The sequence below is a fragment of the Hylobates moloch genome, unplaced genomic scaffold (assembly GCF_009828535.3).
Source record: "Hylobates moloch isolate HMO894 unplaced genomic scaffold, HMol_V3 SCAFFOLD_22, whole genome shotgun sequence".
In the NCBI taxonomy this organism is placed as follows: Eukaryota; Metazoa; Chordata; class Mammalia; order Primates; family Hylobatidae; genus Hylobates; species Hylobates moloch.
In genome coordinates, this window is record NW_026652297.1 from 1,423,929 (window position 1) to 1,451,846 (window position 27,918).

General features: G+C 40.7%; 1 protein-coding gene and 1 non-coding gene across 8 annotated transcripts in view; both read right to left on the bottom strand.

Moving 5' to 3' along the window:
- The window catches only part of DIP2B (disco interacting protein 2 homolog B), a 251,994-nt gene that overhangs the window by 83,590 nt on the left and 140,486 nt on the right, over positions 1-27,918 (bottom strand). For 4 of the 7 annotated variants that reach the window (XM_032144067.2, XM_032144062.2, XM_058433470.1 and 1 more), the window contains exons 3-6: positions 27,538-27,666; positions 25,247-25,279; positions 13,114-13,143; positions 7,864-7,989 (exon numbers count right to left, since the gene is read on the bottom strand). In XM_032144067.2, coding sequence (XP_031999958.1) covers positions 7,864-7,989; positions 13,114-13,143; positions 25,247-25,279; positions 27,538-27,666 — 318 coding nt within the window. The remainder of the gene's footprint in view (positions 1-7,863; positions 7,990-13,113; positions 13,144-25,246; positions 25,280-27,537; positions 27,667-27,918) is intronic. The other 3 variants (XM_032144066.1, XM_032144065.2, XM_032144063.2) reach the window with 2 other exon arrangements.
- LOC116462215 (U6 spliceosomal RNA) lies at positions 11,086-11,191 on the bottom strand. The gene has a single exon (XR_004246302.1). It is a non-coding gene; the product is annotated as a U6 spliceosomal RNA (small nuclear RNA).

Below are 27,918 nucleotides of genomic sequence, written 5' to 3' on the forward strand. Positions count from 1 at the left end.
CTGAGGCAGGAGAATGGCGTGAACCCGGGAGGCGGAGCTTGCAGTGAGCCGAGATTGCGCCACTGCACTCCAGCCTGGGCGACAGAGCGAGACTCCGTCTCAAAAAAAAAAGAAAAGAAAAGAAAGATAGCAGAAACTGACTAACGGTTGGTAGAAGAAAATAATACTGTGCCAAATCATGCCACCTGAGAAATGAGGTGCTTACTATGAATAACTCACCCTATGGTCACAGATAAGAAACTAGTCGCGTAAAGTTAAAAGATGATTATGTGGTGAAGTCTACATAAAATGTAGCACTGCTCTGGGATTGTATCTTTTAAAAAATCAAAACAAGGTCTCTTAAATATTATTATTTTAAAAGCAATTTGTCACCCAGGAAATTGTTATGAATTTGCAGAAATTTGGGCAAAATTAAATAATAGAAATTTATCATTTTCCTACTGATTCTGCTGATTAAAAATAAACTCATGACTGTTATCACTTATAAATAAAACATCTTCCCTAAGCTCTTATATATAATGAATACACAACAGAAAACAATTCTGAAAACATAGTTTGCCTTTCAGTTTATAATCTGCTGTGATTTTAACAAGGCACCATTGAATACTGGTCACCAGAAGCCTACAATCCCTTTATAACCAATTAGTAAACATATAAACAATTAGCATGTTGGCCGGGTGCATTGTCTCATGCCTGTAATCCCAAGCACTTTGGGAGGTTGAGGCGGATGGACTGCTTGAGCTCAGGAGTTTGAGACCAGCCTGGGCAACATGACAAAAACCTGTCTCTACAAAAAACTTAGCTAAGTGTAGTGGCGTGTGCCTGTAGTCTCAGCTACTTGAGAGGATTGCCTGAGCCCAGGAAGCGATCATGTTACTGCACTCCAGCCTGGGCAACAGAGCCAGACCCTGTCTCAAACAATCAATCAATCAACCAATCAAAACATTTAGCTAGCTGATTTTAAGGGAAGAAAAGTGCCAAATTTGCTAATTCCTTTTTTTCTTTTTTTCTTTTGAGACAGGGTCTCCCGCCTCAGCCTCGCGAGCAGCTGGGACTACAGGCGCCCGCCACCATGCCCGGCTAATTTTTTGTATTATTTAGTAGAGATGAGGTTTCAGCCTGTTAGCCAGGATGGTCTTGATCTCCTGACCTCATGATCCACCCATCTCAGCCTCCCAAAGTGCTGGGATTACAGGCGTGAGCCACCACGCCCGGCCTCAGGCAAGCTTTTTTGACAGGTTCCTTTTTTCTAATTCACCCAACTGCTAAAGATGCAAGTCCCTCCAGGGATCTCAATTCCAGCTTGCAACCTTAGATGGGCCCAAGGTTTTATTATTATAGTTAAAATTAAGGTCCCTGGTTTCCTGATTCTCCTCCCTACAGCCCAGCGGAAGTAAGCACCACCTCACCATTCTGATTTTCAGGGTTCATCATTCTCCCTTGCTCTTGTATACATTTTTTTAAAAGCTGGTTACATTTTATCCAGTATTTCCAAAAGAACATTTTCTGTCCTCTATCTTTCTAGGAGATAATTTTCAGGTTATCTAACTGATATGTCTAAAAACAGAAGTCTGGGCAAGTTATTGAGCCTCTCTAAACCTGTTTTCTCATCTGTAAAATGGGGTAGAAGACTGTTGAGTGAACTAAAAATGAAAAAAATATATGTTAAGCACTTAGCCCTTTGACTGGTACACTGAGGGCATGCAATAAATGGTAACCATAACATTACTCTTACCAGCAAACCTTAAATTTTACAATCAGGTATTGAAACAAATTCAACCGGATACAGTGGGTTTTTATTGTACTTTGACTTAAAGAACACTGGATATTCACTAGTCTCTCAAGTAATTGTGGACCATTGGTCATACCCCACACCAATCATAAAATACACTATTAAAATGATCTGACTCTATTAATCAGAGCACATTTATTATGGAGGTCTGATTTGCCAACTTTGTTTACTTTGTGGTTTAGGTTAAAATTAGAATATTTAGGAAAGACTCCCCAACCTGGTAAATCAGCAGGTATTCTAAGTTCAAATTAACTGACTGATATATATTTAGGACTATAAGCATTCAGAAGGCAACAGTTATTTAATTTGGTTGTAAAAATGCTCATTCCAGTACCATGCATACACATGAGTATCTATTAGGGAAAGGGGAATTTTTTTTTTTTTTTTCAGTTGAGGTTTCACACTGTCACCCAGGCTGGAGTACGGTGCTGTGATTATGGTTCACTGCAGCCTTGACTCAAGCGATTCTCCCACCTCAGCCTCCTGAGTGGCTAGAACCACAGGCACACATTACCACACCCAGCTAATTTTTTAAATTTTTATTTTATTTAGCACTATGAAGGAATTTAAAAAAATTATCTGTAGAGATGAGATCTCTTGCTATGTTGCCCAGGCTGGTCTCAAACTCCTGGGCTGAAAGGATCCTCGGCCTCAGCCTTCCAAAGTGCTGGGATTATAGGCATGAGCCGTGGCTATAAAGTAAAGAGAATTTTCTAAATAAACAAGACACTTGGAATAACGAACACAACCAAGAAGATTTTGAGTTTGACACTTAATTGCTATTTGACCTGGAGCAAATTACTTAGCGACTATGAACCTGCTTATTTCCTTATCTCTAAATCTGCCCTTCCTACTTTACAGAGTATTTATGAGAAACAAATGACACAGGGCAGTGATTAGTATGTGAAAGTTCTTTGCATACCATAATGTACTATAATTCCATGAAGCATTATTAAAGTAGGTTAAAAGGATAATATTCCAGTCTGTTCCTGGATATCATATATAGAAATACAGAGCAGGGTGTGGTGGCTCATGCCTATAATCCCAACACTTTGGGAGGCCAATGTGGGAGAATCTCTTGAGCCCAGGAGTTTGGGGCCAGCTTGAGCAACATAGTGAGACCCCATCTCCATCTCTACAAAAAATAAAAATATTAGCCAGGTGTGGCAGTATGCACCTGCAGTTCCAGCTACTAGAGAGGCTGAGGTGGGAGGAGTGCTTGACCCTGGGAGGTTGAGACTGCAGTGAATTGTGACTGAGCCACGATACTCCAGCCTGGGTGACAGAGACTGTGTCCAAAAAAAAAAGGAGAGAAATTCTCCTTGTCTTCTGGCCCTATGAATTACTCCAGCTACTCTCAAGCAGAGCCCTGTATGAGACAGACTTCTAAATTTAAGCCAGTTGAAATAGCTTACTGTGCTTTAGGGTCATTACGTGGTCTATTTGGTCATCTGTGCACTCTCAGAATGCAGCAACGGGTAGGTCCACAAGGGTGCAGAAAAAGCTTAGAGGGAAAAAATATATGCTGTAGTTTTTGCATTGTGCTTTTCTGTATGAATGAGTAATAGCATTACACAAAGAACCCCTACAAAGAAAGAGCTGAGGTAATTGCCTCATGACATTAGTAAATGATTTCAGCACATAAAGGGAACTGGGTGGCAGTAATTCAAGCAGTCTAAAAGACTCTGAAAAAGGCCACAAGCACTAAAAGAACCATAGATTGCTACCAATTTAGAGAATTTAAATTTTCTAATTCACAAGATAGAAATTAGTGTACATATCAATAAGCAAATTTTAGGGTGACTGACATCTGATCATTTGAGAGTGATTTGTGAACAAAAGACAAATTATTTCCCATGCCAACTATTTACCATATTTTCCAGACTATATGATACTATAAATAAAGCCAAAATATCTGACATATTTTACTCCTTAATCCTTTTTATTAAATCCCTCAAAAAGAGCAGCTCTAAATTTTCATCAGTTCAGTAATTCAAACAGTTATGTATTGAGTGCCTCCCAAAGAAGCTGACTGGCTGGTGCACTGTGGAAGTTATCCCAGAAACCAAGTGCATACAGGACAGCAAGTGCAGAGTGAGAGCCTTGACCCAAGATGTGCTTTATGATGTACACTGTAACATCTCAGGCAGTGTACAAAGAAAGATGTAACTAAATCCTGTAAAATATTAGGCTAATTTTTCCCTGCAAGAGTGGCACGACTTTTTGTTTGCTATTTTTATTTTTTTAAAGAGATGGGGTCTCAGCCAGGCACGGTGGCTCACGCTTGTAATCCCAGCACTTTGGGAGGCCGAGGCGGGCGGATCATGAGGTCAGGAGATCGAGACCACGGTGAAACCCCGTCTCTACTAAAAATACAAAAAATTAGCCGGGCGTGGTGGCGGGCGCCTGTAGTCCCAGCTACTCGGAGAGGCTGAGGCAGGAGAATGGCGTGAACCCGGGAGGCGGAGCTTGCAGTGAGCCAAGATTGCGCCACTGCACTCCAGCCTGGGCAGAGCTAGACTCCGTCTCAAAAAAAGAGATGGGGTCTCACTCTATCTCCCAGGTTGGAGTAAGGTTGATTGATCTCGGCTCACTGCAGCCTCGACCTCTGGGGATCAAGCGATCCTCCCACCTCAGCCTCTCAAGTAGCTGGAACCACAGACATGCACTACCACAGTTGGCTAACTTTTTAATTTTTTGTAGAGATGGGGTCTCACTATATTGCACAGGCTGGTCTCCTCCTAGGCTCAAGCAATCCTTCCACCTCGGCCTCCCAAAGTGTGGAGATTACAGGTATGAGGTAACACACCTGGCCACAACTGTTTTATTTATTTATTTGAGACGGGGTCTGGCTCTGTCGCCCAGGCTGGAATGCAGTGGCGTGGTCTCGGCTCACTGCAAGCTCTGCCTCCCGGGTTCACGTCATTCTCCTGCCTCAGCCTCTCCGAGTAGCTGGGACTACAGGCGCCCGCCAACACGCCCGGCTAATTTTTTTATTTTTAGTAGAGACGGGATTCACTGTGTTAGCCAGGATGGTCTCGATCTCCTGACCTTGTGATCCACCCACCTTGGCCTCCCAAAGTGCTGGGACTACAGGCGCTGCCACCATGCCTGGCTAATTTTTTGTATTTTTAGTAGAGATGGGGTTTCATTGTGTTAGCCAGGATGGTCTCGATCTCCTGACCTTGTGATCCACCCGCCTCAGCCTCCCAAAGTGCTGGGATTACAGGCGTGAGCCACTGAGCCTGGCACCACAACTGTTTTTAGGTCACTTTTGTTTGGTTTTTTGAGATGGAGTCTCGCTCTGTCACCCAGGCTGGACTGAATGGCGTGATCTTGGCTCACTGCAACCTCTGCCTCCCAGGTTCAAGTAATTCCCCTGCCTCAGCCACCTGAGTAGCTGGGACTACAGCACCACCACACCCGGCTAATTTTTGTATTTTTAGCCAGGACAGGGTTTCACCTTGTTGATCAGGCTGATCTCGAACTCCTAACCTCCTGATCTGCCCGCCTCAGCCTCCTAAAGTGCTGGGATTACAGGCATGAGCCACCGCACCCGGCTTTAGGTCACTTTGGTAGCCGGCCAGAAGCTGATTTTTTTTTTAAAGCTTTTAATGGCAATGATTAATGTAAATTTTCTTCCTCCTCCCCTCCCTTGAACACAGCCTCGGCATTCTTCTACACTTCAGTGTTTCTGTGGCTATCAGAGTACATATGCGAGACAAAACCTATTCCACATCGCTGGGTTAGGCTGTAACAAGTTCCGGGAGATACTGATGTAGGATTAAACTACAACTAGGCATTGGAAACAGCCAATTGGTAGCTCTTAAGATCTTGGAGAGAATGGAATCGATTCCTAATGTGGGAAGAGCAAAGTCTACTCCCTAAAACGAAAGGGGCTAATGGAAGCCTTATGATAAGAGTTCTTCCCACATTTCCTCACTAGAGCAAAGTATTTGTCTTAGGCATGTGTGTAATCGTTGCATGACAGCATCAAGACATCCCATGTGGGGGCTGTGTGAGAAATCACTACGCAGGGTGCGCTCAGTGTTTCCCCTTGTTGTGAGAGAATTCCTCTTCTATTTGACAACACAGATGTCCCTCACAGCACATGAAGGCTTCTCAAATACTATCCAGAGATCCCCAGAACAGGAGATAAGTGGGTACAGAACCTTTTTATTACTCTGTTCTGCTGAATACAAGTCTTAGGAGAAAGGACTGTAATCTTTGGAATCATGAAATTATTATGTATAAAACACGTAATATGATCAAGAACATTAGGCCACAACTTCAAGGCTGCAGACAGAGGAGAACATTAGTGTCTAGAAATACAGAGGCCTATAGTTAATTTCAAAGGACTACAGTCTCATTCAGCAACGAACAGCTGCGATTTGTTTCTAGAGTTGGTGAATTCCCCTCAGGCAGTGACTTTTGTAAAAGGGGATAAAAAAGGTTTCTACTCCTTCTGAGCATTCTCAAGGTCCTTTGCTGCATTCTCACATTTCACCCAAAGCCATAAGGGCAGCCTATTTACTCTGAAACTGCACGTCTTTGATACAGCTTTGGAGGGGATTATTTCCAAGAACTACATGTCATGCTGCTCCCTACCCTTTGCCATTTACTGCAACTGAACCCTCAGCCACACTGCAGTGTAATCTGCCAAAAAGGAATAGCTACTAAACTGAGAGCCCCCTTTGTCCATGAGGACCCAACTTGTGCTGCACTAATGTGGAAAGGAAACCATCCAAGATTTTCAATGAGTAGGTTTGAGGTATGCACCATTATAGACACAAACTGTCTTACTGTGATAGCCAGCTAGAGGTATCCTGTGATACATTCTGAGAAACACTTGAAGCCACAGAGCTATTTCTCTTTCAAACATATTGACACCACAGATGTGAAGAAAAAAAGCACACACAGTTAATGAGCCCACAGCATACCCAAATGCTCTGAAAAGTGAGCCAAAACCGAGAAGAAAACTATTAATATTAATCTGGATCAGGGAATCGGATCAGTATGAACAGCTCAACAACTTGACAGCTGTGAATCAAAGTCAACCACAAGGCAACCTAGGAATCTCCCCAAAGACGTAGTAAGTAGTTTAGGCCAAAAAAGTACGGGGAAATTTGTTCTCAAAGATTTCATTACCAGCAACATGAAAGTAGAAAGAGAACACTATATTGAGGCTCTGAAATAGATTTACTATGTTTAGTCTCAAAGGCCTATATCAAGATCTTGTCTGGGATTTGAGCTAAAAAAAAATTTTTTTTGAGCTTCCACTAGAGAAGTTTAAAAAAAATTTTTTTAAGGTTTTAAAAAACTTTGGGAAAGATTCTGAACAGACCAGACAACTTAGATTGTTTCTAGTTATTCCTCAAATAGGAAGTTGTAACTCTTAAATTTACCTTAGGAAGCATAAGGATTCAAGTCTGGTGAACAGGGATGGGATGAAGATACCTAGTTCCCACTGATCTCATGACCCCGTTATAAAAAGTAGGTTCTTAAAAAATATATAAATGTGTACAAAATACATTAACACACACACACATAAACACACTTATATACGTTTTGCAGGTCCATTACAACTTTGCATGATTGCTCTTCCACAACGGTTAATGACACAAAAACTTTTGTCCCAAGTTCAACTATTCTCATGCCTGCTGCAGAGACGAAGCATTTGGTTTAGGAGTACAAATGAATTAAATATATGACTACAGGTAGTATATTGGGTGACAATGAAACTGGCTATTTAACACAGCAGGATTTTGGCCTAAGCTTTGGCCTGTATTTATGACTACATAAGTTTGGGGATTACAGCCAAAAAAAAAAAAGACAGGAAATTCAGAAGGAAAGTTTTTGTGTTTAGTTTTGTATAGTTTTACTCTTAAGGCATCTTTTTGTGTGTTGTTTACGAGATGACAAGCAAAATCTGCCACCTCAGAGTGTCCTCTTACATTCCTCTAATGGTGGGGAGAAGATTCTGGTTCTTACCTCAGAAAAGAAAAAGCAGAACTTATTTCAGGAACATCAAGGTAGTAACTGTCAGAGAGAAAAAGCTCTGATAAACCTACCAGGAGGCGTGCAGGCATCTGCAGGAGACTGAACAAATGTGGATCGCCTTTTGGTTGGCATGGGCAAAGCCATCTTCTGTTCTTTATGCTTTGCCAGTGCAGCCTGAACCGCTTCTGTGTGGATATCTGAAAAAGTAAACATTTGCATTTATTAGCTTCCGGCTCTTAAAAGTGTTTATCACTGTGAGCTGAACTATCACTGCCTCAATTGTTTAAAAAAAAAAAAAAAAAGGTAAAGGTGATGTTCAGGTGATTTTTATTTATAATTTGATTAAGACCAATTAGGAATAAAAATCAAAAACAAAAATAAAAGAAGCCAAGGATAATTTTATGGAGGAGGAAAATGAAGTCCAGAATGATGTGTGACTGCTTAACATACCAGACAAAGAGTTGACAGAGATGTGGGGAGGTGGGTGGGGACAGAATACTGAGTCTAACATGCATCTGTGCCAAGCAGGAAACCCTGCCTCAAATGGAATGAGTGCTGTGCAGGTGGCTGGAGAACACTCATTATTTTTCAAGAAAAGAAGCTTAGGATTTTCTTAACTGAAAGAAAACTTGGTTGAGACCTCTCAGTTCTATGCCACAGGAAGAGAAGGATTGATTTTGATCTAAAAAAACATAAGGGCAGATGTTACTTGTTTGCCACTTTGGGCACAAAAAATTTCAGCTCTCTACTTGAATGTCTAATAGGAATCTCAAAATTAACACATCCAGACAAAACTCTTCATTTTCTACCCCCACCCCAAAGCTCACTCTATAGTTCCACAAAATTGAATCATACTGTATACAGTATTTTGTATTCTGCTTTAAAAAAAAAAAAAAAAAAAACTCTTACAAAATCTTACTGAGGTAGATAACAGCTGAGGTAGCTTCCTAAGTCACAAAAAAATAGTTTCCTTTTGTCTAGGAATGGGCCTAATCCACACACAAACTATCCTTCCATACCTCTCTGTGAAGTAAATATACATAAGAGCTAGACCAATGAGATCCTTTTTTTTTTTTTTTTTAATTTAAACTCTGAATCAAGAAACTGCAGGTCCTAAAATGGAATCACTTTAATGACAATGTGACAATGCCCTAGAAAGAAGGAAGGTTTTAAACTTCAAGGTTGAGATTCCCAGAGTTATCTCTCCTTTCTAGGGGTTTCTCAAATGTTGATTTGTTTCTATGACCTACCTCAGCTATTTAAGGTAGCCTATGTAGGTTGACCTGTTTCTTTTTTTTGAGATGGAATGTCGCCCTGTCGCCCAGGCTGGAGGGCAGTGGCACAATCTCAGCTCACTGCAACCTCCACCTCCCGGGTTCAAGCCATTTTCCTGTCTGAGCCTCCCAAGTAGCTGGGACTACAGGTACGCGCCACCACGCCCAGCTAATTTTTGTATTTTTAGTAGAGATGGGGTTTCACCATCTTGGTCAGGCTGGTCTTGAACTCCTGACCTTCTCATCTGTCCACCTCGGCCTCCTAAAGTTCTGGGATTACAGGCGTGAGCCACCGTGCCCGGCCAGCTTCTGTTTCTTGCAACCAAAAAACCTCCACTAATACAAGCAGAAACACCTCACTGTGTAAATACAGACCAACAACATAACTTTTAAGGGCTGCATAGTATTTCACTGCATGAATGTACCATGATTTACTTACACAACTCCTTATTATCAGATACTAGGTTATTTCCAAATTTTTGAAACTATTCATAGAAAGAATAATTCAGTATTTTCACCTTATCACATGTCTAATTATTTTCTTAGAATTAATTACAAAATCTGCTGAGATCAAAGTATATGTACTTATTTCTCCAGAAATGTTTCAAACGTATTTCCTAAAAATAAGGAATTTTCTCTTATATAACCCCAGGATATTATTCAAAATCCAGAAAAACTGGCCGAGTGCAATGGCTCACACCTGTAATCCCAGCACTTTGGGACGCCTAAGTGGGCGGATAACTTGAAGTCAGGAGTTCGAGACCACCCTGGCCAACACAGTAAAACCCTGTCTCTACTAAAAATACAAAAATTAGCCAGGCATGGTGGCATGCGCCTGTAATTCCAGCTACTCAGGAGGCTGAGGCAGAAGAATCACTTGAACCCAGCAGGCGGAGGTTGCAGTGAGCCGAGATCACACCAGTGTACTCCAGCATGGGCGACAGAGCAAGACTCTGTCTCAAAAAAAAACAAAACAACAAACCCCAGAAATTCTGGGTTTGTTTTTTTTTTGTTTTTGTTTTTGTTTTTTTTTTGAGATGAGGTCTTGCTATGTATGTTGCCCAGGGTTGGTCTTGAACTGGGCTCCAGCGATCCACCCGCCTCAGCCTCCCGAAGTGCTGGGATTACCAGCCAAAATACAGAAATTCAACATTGATACAAACTATTATCTAACCCACAATCCATATTCCAACATAGTCTACCAACAATGTCCGCTATAGGTTTTCCCTCCCACCTTTTTTCCTGATCTGGGATCTACTAGAGGAAATCCTATTTAGTTGTCCTGTCTCTTGATTCCCCTATAATCCAGAACTGTTTCTCAGCCTTACTTTTTCTTTATCTTGATATTTTTGTACAGACTAGTTATTTTGTAAAATGTTCTTTAATTTTGGCTTGCTTGATATTTCCTTATAATCAATTTCAGGTTATGCAAATTGGCAGAAATACCATAGAAATAATTTGTTGTCCTCTTCTTTTTTGGTAAAGATGGGGTGTCACTACATTGCCCAGGCTGGTCTCCAACTACTGGTCTCAAGGAATCCTCCTGCTTCAACCCCCAAAATGCTGCACTGGGATTACAGGCATGAGCCACCACGCCCAGCCAGAAATAATGTCTTTCTCAAAACATGATGTCAGGAGGTGTCTGCTCCACTATGGTAATATAACTTTAATTGCAAAGTTGGTTACTTTGGTGACTATGGTATCTGCTAAATAAACTCATTGTAAACTTACCATTCTTCTGTTTGCAATTAATAAGTAATTCATGGGAGGATACTTTTGAGACTATGGAAATGTTACATACTTTGTCAACCTTTCAACTCACTAGTTTTAGCATCCATTGATAATTCTTGGTGGAATCAACTCTCTTTTTTTCTTTGAATAGAGATGGGGTCTCCCTATGTTGCCCAGGCTGGTCTCAAACTCCTGGGCTCAAGGGATTCTCCTGCCTTGGCATCCAAAAGTGAATAGGATTACAGGTGTGAGCTACCGCGCCTGCCATTTTTTAAAAAATATTTTTTATTTTTAATGGAACATTTCACGAGTTTGTGTGTCACCTTGCTCAGAGGCCATGTCAATCTTCCCTGTATCGTTCCAATTTTAGTATATGTGCTGCTGAAGTGAGCACGGAATCAATTCCGATAATAACAATTACAATACGATAATTTTATAGCTCCACCATTTCTTCTATATTTATTAGTTGGTATTTATTATAAGAAAAAGCTTTCCTGGCCAGCATGGTGACTCATGCCTGTAATTCCAGCACTTTGGGAGGCCGAAGAGGGTGATCACCTGAGGTGAGGAGTTCGAAACCAGCCTGACCAACATGGCGAAACCCCACCTCCACTGAAAATACAAAAATTAGCTGAGCATGGTGGTGCATGCCTGTAGTCCCAGCTACTTGGGAGGCTGAGGCACAAGAATTGCTTGAACCCGGGAAGTGGAGGTTACAGTGAGCCAAGATTGTGCCACTGCACTCCAGCCTGGTCGTGAAAGAGCGAGACTCAATCTCAAAAGAAAAAAAGTTTTCCTTTCTCCCTTAGTTATTTATATCACTATGAGCCCCACTGATTCTCATTTCATTCCACGACTATTCTGTTACTATCATTATTTTGATGCTCCTATTTTGGCAGACTTGGCCAATAGGAGTCCCTTCATACTGGTTCTTATGTCCTTTGGACACAGTTCCATCATTTTGAGCAGTTGTTTTATGACATAAGATATTCCATGCTCATGAGGTACTTTTCCTGCTCCACACCTAGAATTATACCTTTCTTCAAGGAAAAGTGTCTCCTTTTAGTGAAAAATGAATGGTATTTAAAAACCAAGATCTTAGAAGCAGGGGTACTCAGTGCTATTGGGGTATCTTTTCTAAGCCCTTTTGGTGGATCAAGAAATTCATACACATATAACTACATCTGTTTCTAACTATATTTAAAATGATGAGTTCATATTAATACCTCCATTTCCAATTCAACATCATTCTAATTTTCCCTCTTTCCACTTATAATTCCCCTCTCTAATAGGATGAAACAATATTCTCAATATATTTTACTCATTCCTTAATCCTACCATACACAGAAAGTACATTTTAAAAATTGTTTATTTTTTATTTTTGGGACAGGATCTCACTCTGTCACCCAGACTGGAGTGCTGTGGCATGATCTCAGCTCACTGCAACCTCCACATCCCAGGCTCAAGCAATCCTCTCACCTCAAACTCGTGTGAGTAGCTGGGACCACAGGTGCACACCCAGCTAATTTTTTGTATTTTTGGTAGAGATGCAGTTTCACTATGTTGCCCAGGTTGCTCTCAAATTTTGGGCTCAAGCCATCCACCCGCCTTGGCCTCCCAAAGTGGTGGGATTATGGGCGTAAGCCACTGCACCCAGCCAAAAATTGCTATCTTACGTCAATATGAAAAATAAATCTTCTAACTAGTGTTCAGTATTTATTTGTAGTCCTTTTGGCCTTTCGACTGAGGACATATAGTTAGAGTATCATGGTCAAAAGCTGTTTGAGTTAGTTCTCATCCTTTCCTGCTTCGATGTGGTTATATAGTTCACATAGTTAGGTTCATTTTTTTGTTTATATTCTATAAGTCTTTCCCAATCTTGCTGATTAAAAGTTAACATGTTTCAAAAGTCAAAACTATACCAAAAAGTTAGCTTAAAGAATTATTACTATCTGAACAATCACTTCTGCCCCAATCCCACCCACCTTTGCTATAGGTAGTAGATACATACATATTTACTATTTTTTACACAAATAAGCAGACATGTATATCTTTTCATTTCCCTGTCTTTCATACACAAAAGTAAGCATATTGTATTTTTTTGCACTTTGCTTTTCCACTTAACAATATACCCTGGAAATCATTCTCTATCAGCTTTCTTCATTCTTTTTCACAGCTGTAGAGTACACTACTGTACACAGTTTATTCAACTATTATCCTATGTCTGGGCATGTAGATGTTTCTAATATTTTACAGTTAAAAATAATGCAACAAATAGCCTCCTGCAAATATATTTTTACACTAATCAAGGCTTACCTTCAGAGTAAATTCTGACAAGAGAGAATTCTAAATAAAAAAGCAAATACGTGTTAAATTTTGTCACATCTTGAAAAATTCCTCCCCCAAAACAGTTTTTACTACACTGCATTACTACTAGCAATGTACAGGTATACCTACTTCCCCACCACCTAACCTTCAGAGTGTGTTGTCTAGCTTTTTGATTGCTGCTAACTTGACAGCTAAGAATTCATATCCTAGTATAGTTTTAATTTGTGTTTCCTTGATCATTAGTGAGATTAAACATTTTTACAGAGGACTTAAGGGCCATTTTATGTTGTCTGTTTTTAAGTGAAGTGAATGTTCATGTCACTTGGCCATTTTTTGTATCAGCCTTCTCTGTTTAATTTTCCTTATATTTTCGGGCCAGGTGTGATGACTCATACCTGTAATCCAAGCATTTGGGGAGGCCAAAATGGGAGGACTGCAGGAGCCCAAGAGTACGAGACCAGCCTGGGCAACATAATAAAACACAACCTCTACAAAAAATAAAAAATTAGCCATGTGGTGGCATGTGCCTCTAGGGCCAGCTACTCAGGAGGCTGAGGCAGGAGGATCACTTGAATACAGGAGGTCAAGGCTGCCTGAGCCATGATCACACTACCTGCACTCCAGCCTGGGCAACAGAGTGACACTCTATCTTAAAAAAAAAAAGAAAGAAAGAAAGAAATATTTTCTTTCAGTATGGCATCTGTTTTTTTGACATTGTTTATGGCTTTTTTTAAACCATGCAAAAGATGGGTTTTTAAAAATTATTATAGAATTAAGTTCTCAAATCAACAACCAAACTACATCATAAGGAACTACAAAAAGAACAAACTAAATCCAAAATTAGCAGAAGGTGCTGGGCATGGTGGTTCACGCCTGTAATCCCAGCACTCTGGGAGGCCAACGCGGCTGGATCATCTGAGGCCAGGAGTTCCAGAACAGCCTGGCCAACGGGGTAAAACCCCATCTCTACTAAAAATACAAAAACTAGCCAGGTGTGGTAGCGTGCACCTGTAATCCCAGCTACTCAGGAGGCTGAGGCAGGAGAATTGCCTGAACCCAGGAGGCGCAGGTTGCAGTGAGCTGAGATCACGCCACTGCACTCCAGCCTGGGCAACAGAGTAAGGCTCCGTCTCAAAAACAAACAAACAAAAAATAGCAAAAGGAAAGAAATAATAAAGATTAGAGTAGAATTAAATGAAACAGAGAACAGAGAAATAGGGTCAAAATCAACAAATGAGTTGCTTTTTTGAAAAGATCAACAAAATTGACAAATCCTTAGCTTTCTTGAGAAAAAAAAAGAAGATTCAAATAACTAAAATAAGAAATAAAAGAGGAGACATTACAACTGGATGCCTCAGAAATAAAAGGAATTATAAGAGACTATGGGCTGGGTACAGAGGCTCATGCCTGTAATCTCAGCACTTTGGGAGGCCGAGGTGGGCAGATCACTTGAGCCCAGGAGGTCGAGACCAGCCTGGGCAACATGGCAACACCTCGTCTCTACAAAAAAATACAAAAATTAGCTGGGCATGGGCGTGTCTGCTCGTGTAGTACCAGCTACCCAGGGCTGGGGGTGAAGGTGGGGTTGAGGCAGGAGAATTGAGGCTGTAGTGAGCCATAATCGCGCCACTGCACTCTGGCCTGGGTGACAGACAGAACTTTCTCAAAAAAAAAAAAAAAAAAAAAGAAAGAAAGAAAAAGAAAAAGAAAGACTACTATGAATCATTACCTGCCAACAAACTGGATAATCTACAAAAAATTGGACAAATTCCTAGAAACATAAACCTACCAAGACTGAATCATGAAAAAACAGAAAATCTCAACAGATCGATAACTAGTAAGGAGATTGAATCAGTAACTAAAAACTCCCCAACAAAGAAAAGCCCAGGACCTGACAGCTTCACTGGAGAATTCTATCAAACATTTAAATATGAATTAATGTAAATCTTTCTCAAACTCTTTCAGAAAAACTGAAGAAGAGGATCACTTGAGCCCAGGAGGTCGAGGCTGCCGTGAGCTATGATGACACCACTGCACTCCAGCCTAGGCAACAGAGGGAGACCCTGTTTCTTTAAAAAAAAAAAAAAAAAAAAAAAAAAAAAACAGTTGTGTTTCTATACACTAACAATGAATTACCTGAAAAGAAAATTAAGAAAATAATGCCACTTATAATAACATCAAAATACTTAGGAATAGATTTAACTGAGGAGGTGAAAAACTTGTACATTAAAAACTGTAAAACATCTCTGGAAGAAATTAAAGAAGACATAGGAAAGAAATCCTGTGTTCATGGACTGGAAGACTTTATATTGTTAAAATGTCGTTACTGTCCAAAGCATTTTAAAGATTCAATGGAATCCCTATCAAAATCCCAATGGCATTTTTTTTCCAGAGATAGAAAAAACAATTCTAAACTTTTTACACAGAATCTCAAAAGATTCCAAATAGCCAAAATAATATTTAAAAAGAAGCACAAAGCTGAAGTCTTCGTATTTCTTTTTTTTTTTGAAATGGAGTCTCGGTCTATCGCCCAGGCTAGAGTGCAATGGTGCAATCTCAGCTCACTGCAACCTCTGCCTCCTGGTTCAAGTGATCCTCCTGCCTCAGCCTCCCAAGTAGCTGGGACTATGGGCATGTGCCACCACATCCAGCTAATCTGTGTGTGTGTGTGTGTGTGTGTTATATATATATATATATATATGTATTTTTTTTTTGGAGACAGAGTCTCGCTCTGTTGCCCAGGCTGGAGTGCAGTGGCATGGTCTCAGCTCACTGCAACCTCCGCCTCCTGGGTTCAAGTGATTCTCTTGCCTCAGCCTCCTGAGTAGCTGGGATTAGAGGTGCCTGCCACCACGCCTGGCTAATTTTTTGTATTTTTAGTAGAGATGGGGTTTCACCATGTTGGTCAGGCTGGTCTTGAACTCCTGACTTTGTGAACGCCCGCCTCAGCCTCCCAAACAGCTGGGATTACAGGTATGAACCACCGCACCCAGCTAATTTTTGTATTTTTAGTAGAGACAGGGTTTCAACCATGTTGGTCAGGCTGGTCTTAAACTCCTGACCTCAAGTGATCCACCTGCCTTGGCTTCCAAAAGTGCTGGAATTACAGGCGTGAGCCACCGCACCCGGCCTATATTTCCTTATTTCGAAACTATTACAGGATGGGCATGGTGGCTCACACAAGTAATCCCAACACTTTGGGAGGCTGAGCGGGGAGAATCGCTTGAGCCCAGGAGTTCCAGACCAGCCTGGGAAACACAGTGAGATTGTGTCCCTATTTTTTAAAAAAATGATTACAAAGCTCCAGTATTCAAAATAGTTTAGTACTGGCATAAAGACCGACAGGAAGATCAATGGAACAATAGAGAGCCCAGAAATATACCCTCACATAGAAGGTCAAATGATCTTCAACAAAGGTGCCAAAACTACACAATGAGGAAAGGATAGTCTCTTCAACAAATGTGTTAGGAAAACTGAATATCCACATGCAAAAGAATGAAAAATGGGTCCTTATTTAACATGATATACAAAAACTGAGTCAAAATAGATTAAAGACCTAACCAGCAAGGCCGGAAACTAAACTCCTAGAAGAAAATAGAGGGAAAAAGCTTCATGACATTGGATGTGACAACAATTTATTGAACGCGACACCAAAAATACGGCAATAAGAGCAAAAACAGGCAAATAAGACTACATTAAACTTAAAAACTTCTGCACATCACAGAAACAATCAACAGAATAAAAAGATAACCTGAAAAATGGGAGAAAATATTTACAAGCCATATATTGGGTAGGGTGTTAATATCCAAAATAAAGACCTCTTATAACCCAGTAACAAAAAAAAATTAACCCAAGTTTTTAAATGGGCAAAGGACTTGAATAGACATTTCTCCAGAGAAGATAAACAACCAACAATCATATGAAAAGATGCTCAACATCACTTTCTTCAAGGAAATGAAAATCAAAACCACAATGAGGTACTACTTCACAGCCACTAGAACGGCCATACCTTACTTACATCCATTAGAATTTTTTTCTATATCAAAAAATCAGAAAATACGTGTTGAAGAGGATTTGGAGAAATTGGAATGCTTGTACACCACTGGTGGGATTGCAAAATGATATAGCTTCTAAGGAAAATAGTACGGCGTTTCCTCAAAGATTAAAAAAAATAGATTTACCATATGACCGAGCAATTCCACTTCTGGATATATCTCCAAATGAACCGAAAACAGGATCTCAAAGAGATATTTGTACACTGATGTTCACTGCAGCATTATTCACAATAACTAAGATGTGGAAGCAACCCAATCCCCATTGTTGTGGAACGGATAAGTAAAACATGGTATATACATACAGAGAAATATTATTCAGCCTTAAAAACATAAGAGAATCCCATCATACGCTACAACATGGATGAACCCTGAGGACACTGTGCAGAGTAAAATAAGCCAATCACAAAAAGACAAATACTGCATGATTCCAGTTATATGAAATACTCAAATTCACAGAAGCAGGAAGTAGAATGGTGGTTGCTGGAGGCTGAGAGGAGGGGGAAATGAGTTGTTGTTCAACAGGTATGGAATTTCAGTCACACAAGATGAAGAAGTTCTAGAGATCTGCTGTACAATAACATGCGTACAGTTACCAATGCCGTAATGTATACTTAAAAACTGTCAAAAGGATAAATTTATGTGTTTTTTAACCACAACAAAAATATTTTATGTAGTTTTTAAAATTACATCTGCATTCTGAGCCTTTCTATAAGGCTTTCTATAGGCTGGATTATAGGAAAGTTTTGTGATGTTTTCATTTGGCACTTTTTTTTTTTTTTGAGACAGAGTTTCACTCTTGTTGCCCAGGCTGAAGTGCAATGGCATGATCTTGGCTCACTACAACCTCCGCCTCCCAGGTTGAAGCGATTCTCCTGCCTCAGCCTCCTGAGTAGCTAGGATTACAGGCACCCACCACCACCCCTGGATAATTTTTTGTATTTTTAGTAGAGATGGGGTTTCATCATGTTGGCCAGGCTGGTCTCAAACTCCTGACTTCAGGTGATCCAACCGCCTTGGCTTTCCAAAGGGTTGGGATTACAGGCATGAGCCACAGTGCACGGGCTCGTCTGGCACTTAATATGGTTTCTTTTTTACATATAGATCTCTGATTTTTGAAGTTTATACTTTTTTTTTGAGACAAAGTCTCACTCTTTCGCCCAGGCCGGATTGCAGTGGCACAATCTCGGCTCACAGCAGCCTCCGCCTCCTAGGTTCAAGTGATTCTCATGCCTCAGCATCCTGAGTAGCTGGGACTACAGGCACTCACCACCATACCCAGCTAATTTTTTTGTATCTTTAGTAGAGATGGGGTTTCACCATGTTGGCCAGCCTGGCCTCGAACTCCTGACCTCAAGTGATTTGCCCACTTTGGCCTCCCAACTTGCTGGGATTACAGGTGTGAGCCACCGCACCTGGCCTGAAGTTTATGCTTATACATGGTGTGAGATATGGAGCTAATTAATGTTTTTCCAGCTGTCCTAGTGTCATTTATTTAAAAGTACATTTTTGTCCTGGTGATTAGTAATGTAATCTTTATTGTATACTAAATTCCCAGATATACGCCTGTCTAGCTCTGAACTTGTTATTCTAATGGTCTACCTTCTAATCTGTGTGCCATACTAAACTGTTTTAATTACAGTCTCTATAGGATGTTTTAATATCTAGTACGTAGTCACTCCTTGTAGCTTTTCTTTCTCAGTGTTCTCTTAGCTATTCTTGTATGTTTATTTTCCCAAATGAACTGCAAAAATGAGTTTTCTAACTCTATAAATAAATTTGATAGCTTTTATTGGCATTAGATTAGATTTATAAAGTAATTGAGACAGACCTGCGTCTTCATGGTGTTAAACTGCCCTAAGAACAAGGGATGTCTTTCCACTTATTAGGTCTACTTTTTTGTCTTTCAGGGTTTTAAAGTTTTTTTCATAAAGGTTTTAGACATTTCTTAAGTTTATTCCTAAATATATTTTACCTTTATTGCTTTTGTAAATGAACTTTGCTCTACTATTGTATCTTTTAACTGCTTATTATTTGCATATGTTAAGGTTGTTGATTTCTGTACCCATTTTATATCTTGCTGACTAAATTGTTTTAAGTCAATTCTGTCATTGATTCTCTTGAGTTTTCTAGATAAATTATCATATAAACTGTAAATACATTTGTTTTACTTTTCTAATTCTTACACTTCTTACTGATTTTTCTTGTCCATCTGCACTGGCAAATACCTATGGTACAATTTAAATGTTAGTATCTTTAGGATTTAAAAAAAAGCCCTTGCAAGTAAGGGGTGGGGGGAAAAAGAACAACCCAACTTAAAAAAAAAAATAGGGGCCGGGCGCGGTGGCTCACGCCTGTAATCCCAGCACTTTGAGAGGCCGAGACGGGCGGATCACGAGGTCAGGAGATCGAGACCATCCTGGCTAATATGGTGAAACCCGGTCTCTACTAAAAATACAAAAAATTAGCCAGGCGTGGTGGCAGGTGCCTGTAGTCCCAGCTACTCGGGAGGCTGAGGCAGGAGAATGGCGTGAACCCAGGAGGCAGAGCTTGCAGTGAGCCAAGATCGGGCCACTGGACTCCAGCCTGGGCGACAGAGCGAGACTCCGTCTCAAAAAAAAAAAAAAAAAAAAAATAGGCTTAGGCAATGGACAGGTAGTTTACAGAAGCACAAATGGCCAGTAGACATATCTCCAAATGTCCAATCTCATTAGTAACAAAAGAAATAACACTTTTACCACCAAGATAAGGATAACACTGAAACATTTCTCATCTTTCCCAAAAAGATTAAGTGGAATATGTTATTTTTAGTTTCAAAGTAGCTGCTGTTATTCTTTTTTTTTTTTTTTTTGAGACGGAGTGTCGGAGCGTCGATCTGTCGCTCAGGCTGGAGTGCAGTGGCGCGATGTCGGCTCACTGCAACCTCCGCCTCCTGAGTTCAAGCAACTCTCCTGCCTCAGTCTCTCGCATAGCTGGTACTACAGGCGCACGCCACCATGCCTGGCTAATTTTTGTATTTTTAGTAGAGACGGGGTTTGGTCAGGCTGTTCTTGAACTCCTGACCTCAAGCAATCCACCTGCCTCGGCCTCCCAAAATGCTGGGATTACGGATGTGAGCCACCGTGCCCGGCCAGCTGCTCCTATTCTTGGCTTATTTTTACAAAGTGGTTAGCATATGATCCATGAGTGGCACAGCTGGGCTTTAAGGACCAGGGCCAGAACTCAGACCAAGTGCCCTTACCTGTTAGGACTTTTCCATAGACAGACAGATAGGGACAGAGTGAATGAAAGGCAGATGTGTAGGGTGGGTTGAGTCATAAAGCAGAGAGGTATAGTTCAACGAATTCCTTGCAAGCCAACAAGCAGTCGTGCCATTTTTCCTTAATTTCTAAGGTACTGACTCTTGCAGAGGCAGCAATGACTAACTTCTGAAATAGGATATCACAGCATTAATTCAGGCACTACTCTGTGCAGGGTGGAGAGGAAAAGGAGGGGATATTTTAATTTTCCATTTCACATTCCCTTGCCTTGATAAATTATGTTTCTTCTGCCTGGAATATTCAAATAACTATCCATCCTTCGAAATGGCTCAGACATCACCATCTCCATTCTGAAGCCCATTCTTGACACTGTATGCCTTCCCGTCTCTCTCTTCTGTGTCACCTCTGTACTTTGTATTGGGGGAAAAAAAAAAAAAAAAAAAAAACCCCCGGTTAAGACACCGTGAAAAACCCTCTCCACAAAAAAAAAAAAAAAATTATCCAGGCATGACAAGGTTTGTCTGTAGTCCCAGCTACTCAAGCTAAGGAGGCAGGATAGTTTGAGCCCAGGAGGCAGAGGTTGGAGCGAGCCGAGATTGTGTCACTCCATTTCATCCTAGACAACAGAGCAGGACCCTGTCCCCCACCCTCCTCCCCCCAAAAAAAGACAAACAAGAAAAACTCCTGTTTTCATCTATGCTTCTCTATCAATCTACCATTTTTCTCAAATTATAGGAAGTCTACAATAAATGCTTGCTGAACTGAATTCAACTTACCTTCTACAGCATGAGGAATATATCAGAAATAAAATGATCTTGGTGTGCCAGTGCCAGCCATCACCAGATCAGAGATTAGATTTGGACAGAGACAGAAAAGTTCACAATTAGGGGGGCAAAGCGAGTTAGTACTGCATTTAGTTCCCAGCATTAAATCAGAAGAATCCATACTTAGAGTAAAAGTCATTAAGAACAATAACTGGGCCGGGCATGGTGGCTCACACGTGTAATCCCAGCACATTGAGAGGCCAGGGTGGGTGGATCACTTGAGGCCAGGAGTTTGAGACCAGCCTGGCCAACATAGGGAAACCTCAACCTTATTAAAAATATAAAAATTAGCTGGGCATGGTGGCATGTGCCTGTAATCCTAGCTACTCGGGAGACTGAGGCATGAGAATTACTTTAACCCAGGAGGCGGAGGTTGCAATGAGCCAAGATAGCACCACTGCATTCCAGCCTGGGCAACAGAGTGAGACTCTGTCTCAAAAATAATAATAATAATAATAGACAGAGCACAGTGGCTCACATCTGTAATCCTAGGACTTTGGGAGGTTAAGGCAGGCGGATCACAAGGTCAGGAGTTCAAGACCAGCCTGGCCAATATGGTGAAACCCCGTCTCTACTAAAAATACAAAAATTAGTCAGGTGTGGTGGCACGTGCCCGTAATCCCAGCTACTTGGGAAGCTGAGGCAGAAGAATCACTTGAACCCGGGAGGTGGAGGTTGCAGTGAGCTGAGATCACACTACTGCACTCCAGCCTGGACAACAGAGCGAGACTCCATCTCAAAAAAAATAACATAACATAACATAACATAACACAACACAAAATAAAATAAACAATAATTAAGACCTTAAAATCTTAAAACCTATCTTTAAAATTTACAATACACATAAATTTTGTTATTTTACTATAATAAAAGGTAGAAAAAAATACACATTGCAAAAAAGATCTAAACATATATAATGCTAAAGTGAAAACTTTCCCTAGACCCACCACTTCCCAAAAATAATCCTGCCTCAATAGTTTGGTATATATTTTTCCAGGTCTCCATGTCTATAAACATAGTAGCATATGTTTATATTATTATAACATAATAATGCTATAAATATTACAATTATAAGTATAAACATATTTATAAAAAATCAGATTATATGCTACATATTGTCTTTTGCCTTTATTATTTAAAAACTATATTTTGGGCTGGGCACAATGGTTCACCACTGTAATCCCAGCATTTGGGGGAGGCCATCGCAGGTGATTGCTTAAAACCAGGAGTTTGAGACCAGCGTGGGCAAGAAAGTGAGATCCCACCTCTACAAAAAATAAAATTAAGTTAACCTGGCACAGTAGCATGTGCCTGTACTTCCAGCTACTTCAGAGGCTGAGGCAGGAAGACTGCTTGAACCCAGGAGTTAGAAGTTGCACTAAGCCATGATTGTGCCACTGTACTCCAGCCTGAGCGACAGAGTGAGACCCTGTCTTAAAAAAAAAGGATTTTGTACATCCTTCCATAACCATTGTACTATACACAATACTACAACAAACATTTTTGTATATGTATGTATATATCTTTGTGTGCATGATTGTTCATATAAAATGAATTCCTAGAAGTAGAATTTCTGGATAAAGAACATGACTATTTAAAATTTTAAAGATATTGCCAAACTGTTGGGCTATTACTTTTAAGACATTACCAACTTATTTTTAGCTCTGAAATGAAATAATTTTATACTGTATTTATACTGATTATACAATTGTAGTGTCCTTGGAATTTACTTAGTTGAATCATGATTGCATATTTAATAGAATCTATGATGCCATCTTGTATAAAACATTCTGATTTTAGGTATGTTAAAAATGAGAAAAATGTCCTCCTTATATTAGAAGGAAAAATGATTCCTAGCTGTCTTAGAAAATGATTAATCACTTCTACTGAGAAAGTAACAGACAACAGCAAATCAGATTCTCACATTAATTAAAAAGAGTACATTTCCAAAAGTATTTTTATATGTGATATGAAACATGTAATGGCAAACTGGACAAAGCTAGGGAATTACTCACATTAAGAAAACTTTAGAGGCCAGGCGCGGTGGCTCACGCTTGTAATCCCAGCACTTTGGGAGGCCGAGGCGGGCGGATCACGAAGTCAGGAGATCGAGACCATGGTGAAACCCCGTCTCTACTAAAAATATAAAAAATTAGCCGGGCGTGGTGGCGGGCGCCTGTAGTCCCAGCTACTCGGAGAGGCTGAGGCAGGAGAATGGCGTGAACCCTGGAGGCGGAGCTTGCAGTGAGCCGAGATTGCGCCACTGCACTCCAGCCTGGGCGACAGAGCAAGACTCCGTCTCAAAAAAAAAAAAAAAAAGAAAACTTTAGAAGGCCTGTAACATTTCGATAATTAGTAATTACAGAGCATGTTTTTCTCTGTCACAGGCATTCACAGCAACAGATTACAAAACAAATCAAGCCACCCAACTATTTTCTAACATGATAAACCTTGACCCATACACCAGTGTCAAAAAGAGATGTTCAGTTATCTATTAGAAAAGACTCTTATTGATAAGAACAGGCAGCTCTCTTAACTGAATTTGACTCACTGAACACCACACAATTCATCTTAAAATTTGATAAAGAAGTCACTTCCGGATTTTAGTTCCCAGACACAAGTGACTTTGGACATCTCTCCCAGAAGCATGTGGAAGCTGGGTATCATTTTCCAGTATTCATGTTTGAGCTGAATAAGGTAATACGAATACTCCCTTAATGTCCTGTTTTATTTTTGTTGCTTTGTTTGAGGTACCTAACTTCTCAAGAGATTAACATCAAGGGAATCAGAATGACTTACAATAAGATCACTTTCCATCTCAGGCATTCATTTGTGTTTTCTACATTTGAGACCATACTACGTGTGTGCAGGGAGGTGCATCATGCCTGGATGTACAGGAAAAAGAAATATACTAATAAGGTAGTATACTTGAAATTAAGCTCCCTCTTGGCTAAAGCACAAAGAATGGAATCAGGTCAGATAATCTAAACTCTGAATAAAGGTAAGTTCTTTATACTGTGTCTGAAATGTGAACACTAAGTCTATTTAGATTTGATTATGATTGGTTGAAATGTTATAGGTGTTAATTAGCCTCCATCAAATAAGACAGGGTTTTATAATTACACTTACCAGCATTAATATAAAATCCTTCTTATGTAGCCATCACTTTATTCTGAATTCTTGCAACTTTTATTAAACAACCCTACATTCTTCAGCTATTTTTGCACATGACATGTAAATGTAACCCTTTCTATGACTGCAGTAGCAAACAGATGTAAGTTCAGCTCCCATCAACCTCCACTACTTATCTGCTCCACCTCTGCAGGGGCTGCGGGTCTCTTCTCAAGCGATCCTCCTGCCTCGGCCTCCCTGAGTGCTGGGATTACAGGCATAAGCCACCCCCTGCTGATTTCTTCTTATTCGGAGAAGCCAGAATTCTCAGAGACTCAATTTCTTTCATATCCTAAGCTTTCTTTCATTATTTAGTTGAACAATTCCTAATATACTGAAAACTTTGATTTTCACCCAAAGTCTATGCTTGCATCCTCTTTTTACATTCCCCTCCTGACAGGATTGCAGAACCCTCATAGCTTTCAATCTCTTCAGGGTTTTTAAATCACTTTTTCTCCCCTACTTCACCTCGTTCTGGCCTACTTTTTGCTACTATCCTTTAAAACACACACACACACACACACACACACACACACACAGAAAAACTCCCAGTGAGATGAACATACAATTGTTACAAACTCTCTAGTACAGCTGCACCTAACCAACAATCTCCACAGTCAGCTGACTAGTATCTGATCCACAGCATACACTTTCTAATACTTGGGATAATCAAAAAGCAATGGTGCAAAAGAGCAGGGACTACAGATCACAACTGGGTTTTAACACGTGAAGCTCAAAATGTTATAGTACTAAATAAGCTCACAAAAAACTTTTTTACATTTGATTGGCTTGGATATAGAATGTTGAAAATCACCTTTTTGGATCCTTATTAATCCTTTATTACATGCTGTAAAAACAAAGAAAAAGGAAGGTTAAAAAAATAAAGCACACACACACACACACACACACACACACACACACAACTCCCAGAAGGCCAGGGATGAAAGCTGTGAAGGCTAAAAAGCCTTCTGGACAGGTTGGAACATGCTGCTGCAGAACCTGGGCTCCAGCCTCAAAAGGCAACACTAGGTGGCTGGAAAATCAGGCTTAGGTGATTGGCAACAAAGGGGAGCACCTGAATGCTTTGCTACTTCCAGCCCTCCCTTTCTCCGATCCATTCCTTAACTAGTAACCACTATGTGTCTTTTTTTTTTTTTTTTTTTTTTTTTGAGACAGAGTCTCACTCAGTTGCCCAGGCTGGAGTGCAGTGGCGCAATCTCGGCTCACTGCAAGCTCTGCCTCCTGGGTTCATGCCATTCTCCTGCCTCAGCCTCCCGAGTAGCTGGGACTACAGGCACCCGCCACCACGTCCGGCTAATTTTTTTTGTATTTTTAGTAGAGACGGGGTTTCACTGTGTTAGCCAGGATGATCTCGAACCCCTGACCTCAAGTGATCCACCTACCTTGGCCTCCCAAAGTGCTAGCATTACAGGTGTGAGCCACCACCCTAGCCTACTAGTAAATAGTTCTATTCCCTTCTTTCTGCAAAATATCTGTTTAGCTCTTACATATGGAAGGCCCTGTGCCAGGCACTCCAGTCTACAGCTGGAGTGAGCTACTGGAACAAATAAAAGTCTGATGATGTTACTGCTCTGCTGAAAATCCTTCAGTGGCATTCAAGATCCCACAACATCTGGTCTCTAGTAATCCTTCTAGCCTCATCTCCCACCTCTTTCTGACCCCTGCATTCTAAGTTCTGAACACTATTTCCCTGACTAACTCTTGTTTATCTGCCATGACTCAGCTTAGATGTCTTGTAGTCTCTGAGCAAGCCTCTCCTATCACTCAAGACCAGTTTAGGTATAAAATTACAACCTCTATTTTTTTTTCCCCTGACAACATTTCTCATCCTTTTCTCCTTCTGTGTGTGAAAATATGTATCTAGTAAAATCAGCTCACAAAATAGCTGATGTAGCTCTTTACTGTGTCCGTTTCTCATTTTCTCTAAAGCAGTTTTTGAGAGGATGTGATATAGACTGTTTTTCAGTTCAAGAAAACGTTAAGGCAACCTTGGTCAGTACAAAGAAGACAAAAATCTGAAGAAAATAAATAATATCCCCATTAGTCTTTTTGCTTAATTCGGCCACTTCTTAAAACAAGAAATGTGCTGCAGAGACTACTCTTGGTGCAGTGGACAGGAAGTGGGCATCGGAAGGCCTGCTGCACCACACGTGCTCTAGGGATCTACCAGTCGCTCCTCTGCTTATCAAAGCCGCACACCTGGCACTGGCTGCCAGGTGGTCCCGAGCACAGTGCAAGCAGGAGCATGCTCCCGCTGCCATACAGGCACACCTTGCTCCTTCCCTTCCTGTGGGTGCTTTTTGGGTTAGAAGAAATAACTAATTTGAAATTTCATTGTGAGTTTTCTTTCAGCTCCATCAATTAAGAGAGACTAGTTATGCAACAACTCTGGCAAACACATAAGGGCCTGCCTCTTCTAATAGAATCCACTGAGCTCTCCTAGTACCACCCACGAGACCCAACCCTCCACTTTCTTATTTACTTATTTATTCACATGGCCTTTGTGCTTGTATGCTTGTCTGGCTCTCTTCTTAAACTGTTACATTCCTTGAGGGCAGAAAAAGTCTTTATTTTTTTTTGAGATGGAGTCTCACTCTGTCACCCAGGCTGGAGTGCAGTGGTGCGATCTCAGCTCACTACAACCTCCACCTCCCGGGTTCAAGTGATTCTCCTGCCTCAGCCTCCTGAGTAGCTGGGATTACAGGTGCCCACCACTATGCCCCGCTAATTTTTGTATTTTTAGTACAGACGAGGTTTCACCATGTTGGCCAGGCTGGTCTCAAACTTCTGACCTCAAGTGATCTGCCCGCCTCAGCCTCCCAAAGTGCTGGGGTTACAGGTGTGAGCCACGTTGCCCAGCCGGAAACAGTCTTATGTGCTGTTCCATTTCCAGCAAATTACTGAGTACCTACTACACCTGATACACAGTAGGGTACAAAATAAATGACTGGTGAATGAGTTAATATAAAACTGTTGGTGCCTCATAGGGGAAAAAAAAAACAAGTATTAGAAGCTCTCAGGATACACAGTTCACACTACTGTTAGGAAAATGATTCAGCTGGCCATTCTGCGGCTTCTCCTCACCTGATCGATATCGTTCATCCCTGGCTCCCCCAGATCGAGTTCGGTGGTACTTAGAGGGAGCAGAAGTTTGAGCTGCAGATGGAGCAGGTGTCTGGTTTCTAAGTTCTTTCTGTACTGCTGAATCAGTTTCTAAAAAAGGAAGTTTAAAAGATGGTTATCCAGTAACAGTAATAGCTAACATTTTCTAAAGCACTTTAAGCATTCTCACAATACTCTGAGCTAGGTACTATTACCCCATCTACAGTAAAGGGTTAGAGTTTTAATACAAATACACAAATATGATGCAAAGACATCCAAACTAAAAAATATCATCTTAGAGCCTTAAATGTCAACAGGCTGACAGGAGAGGAATAGCAAGAAGACAAATGTAAATTAAAAGGC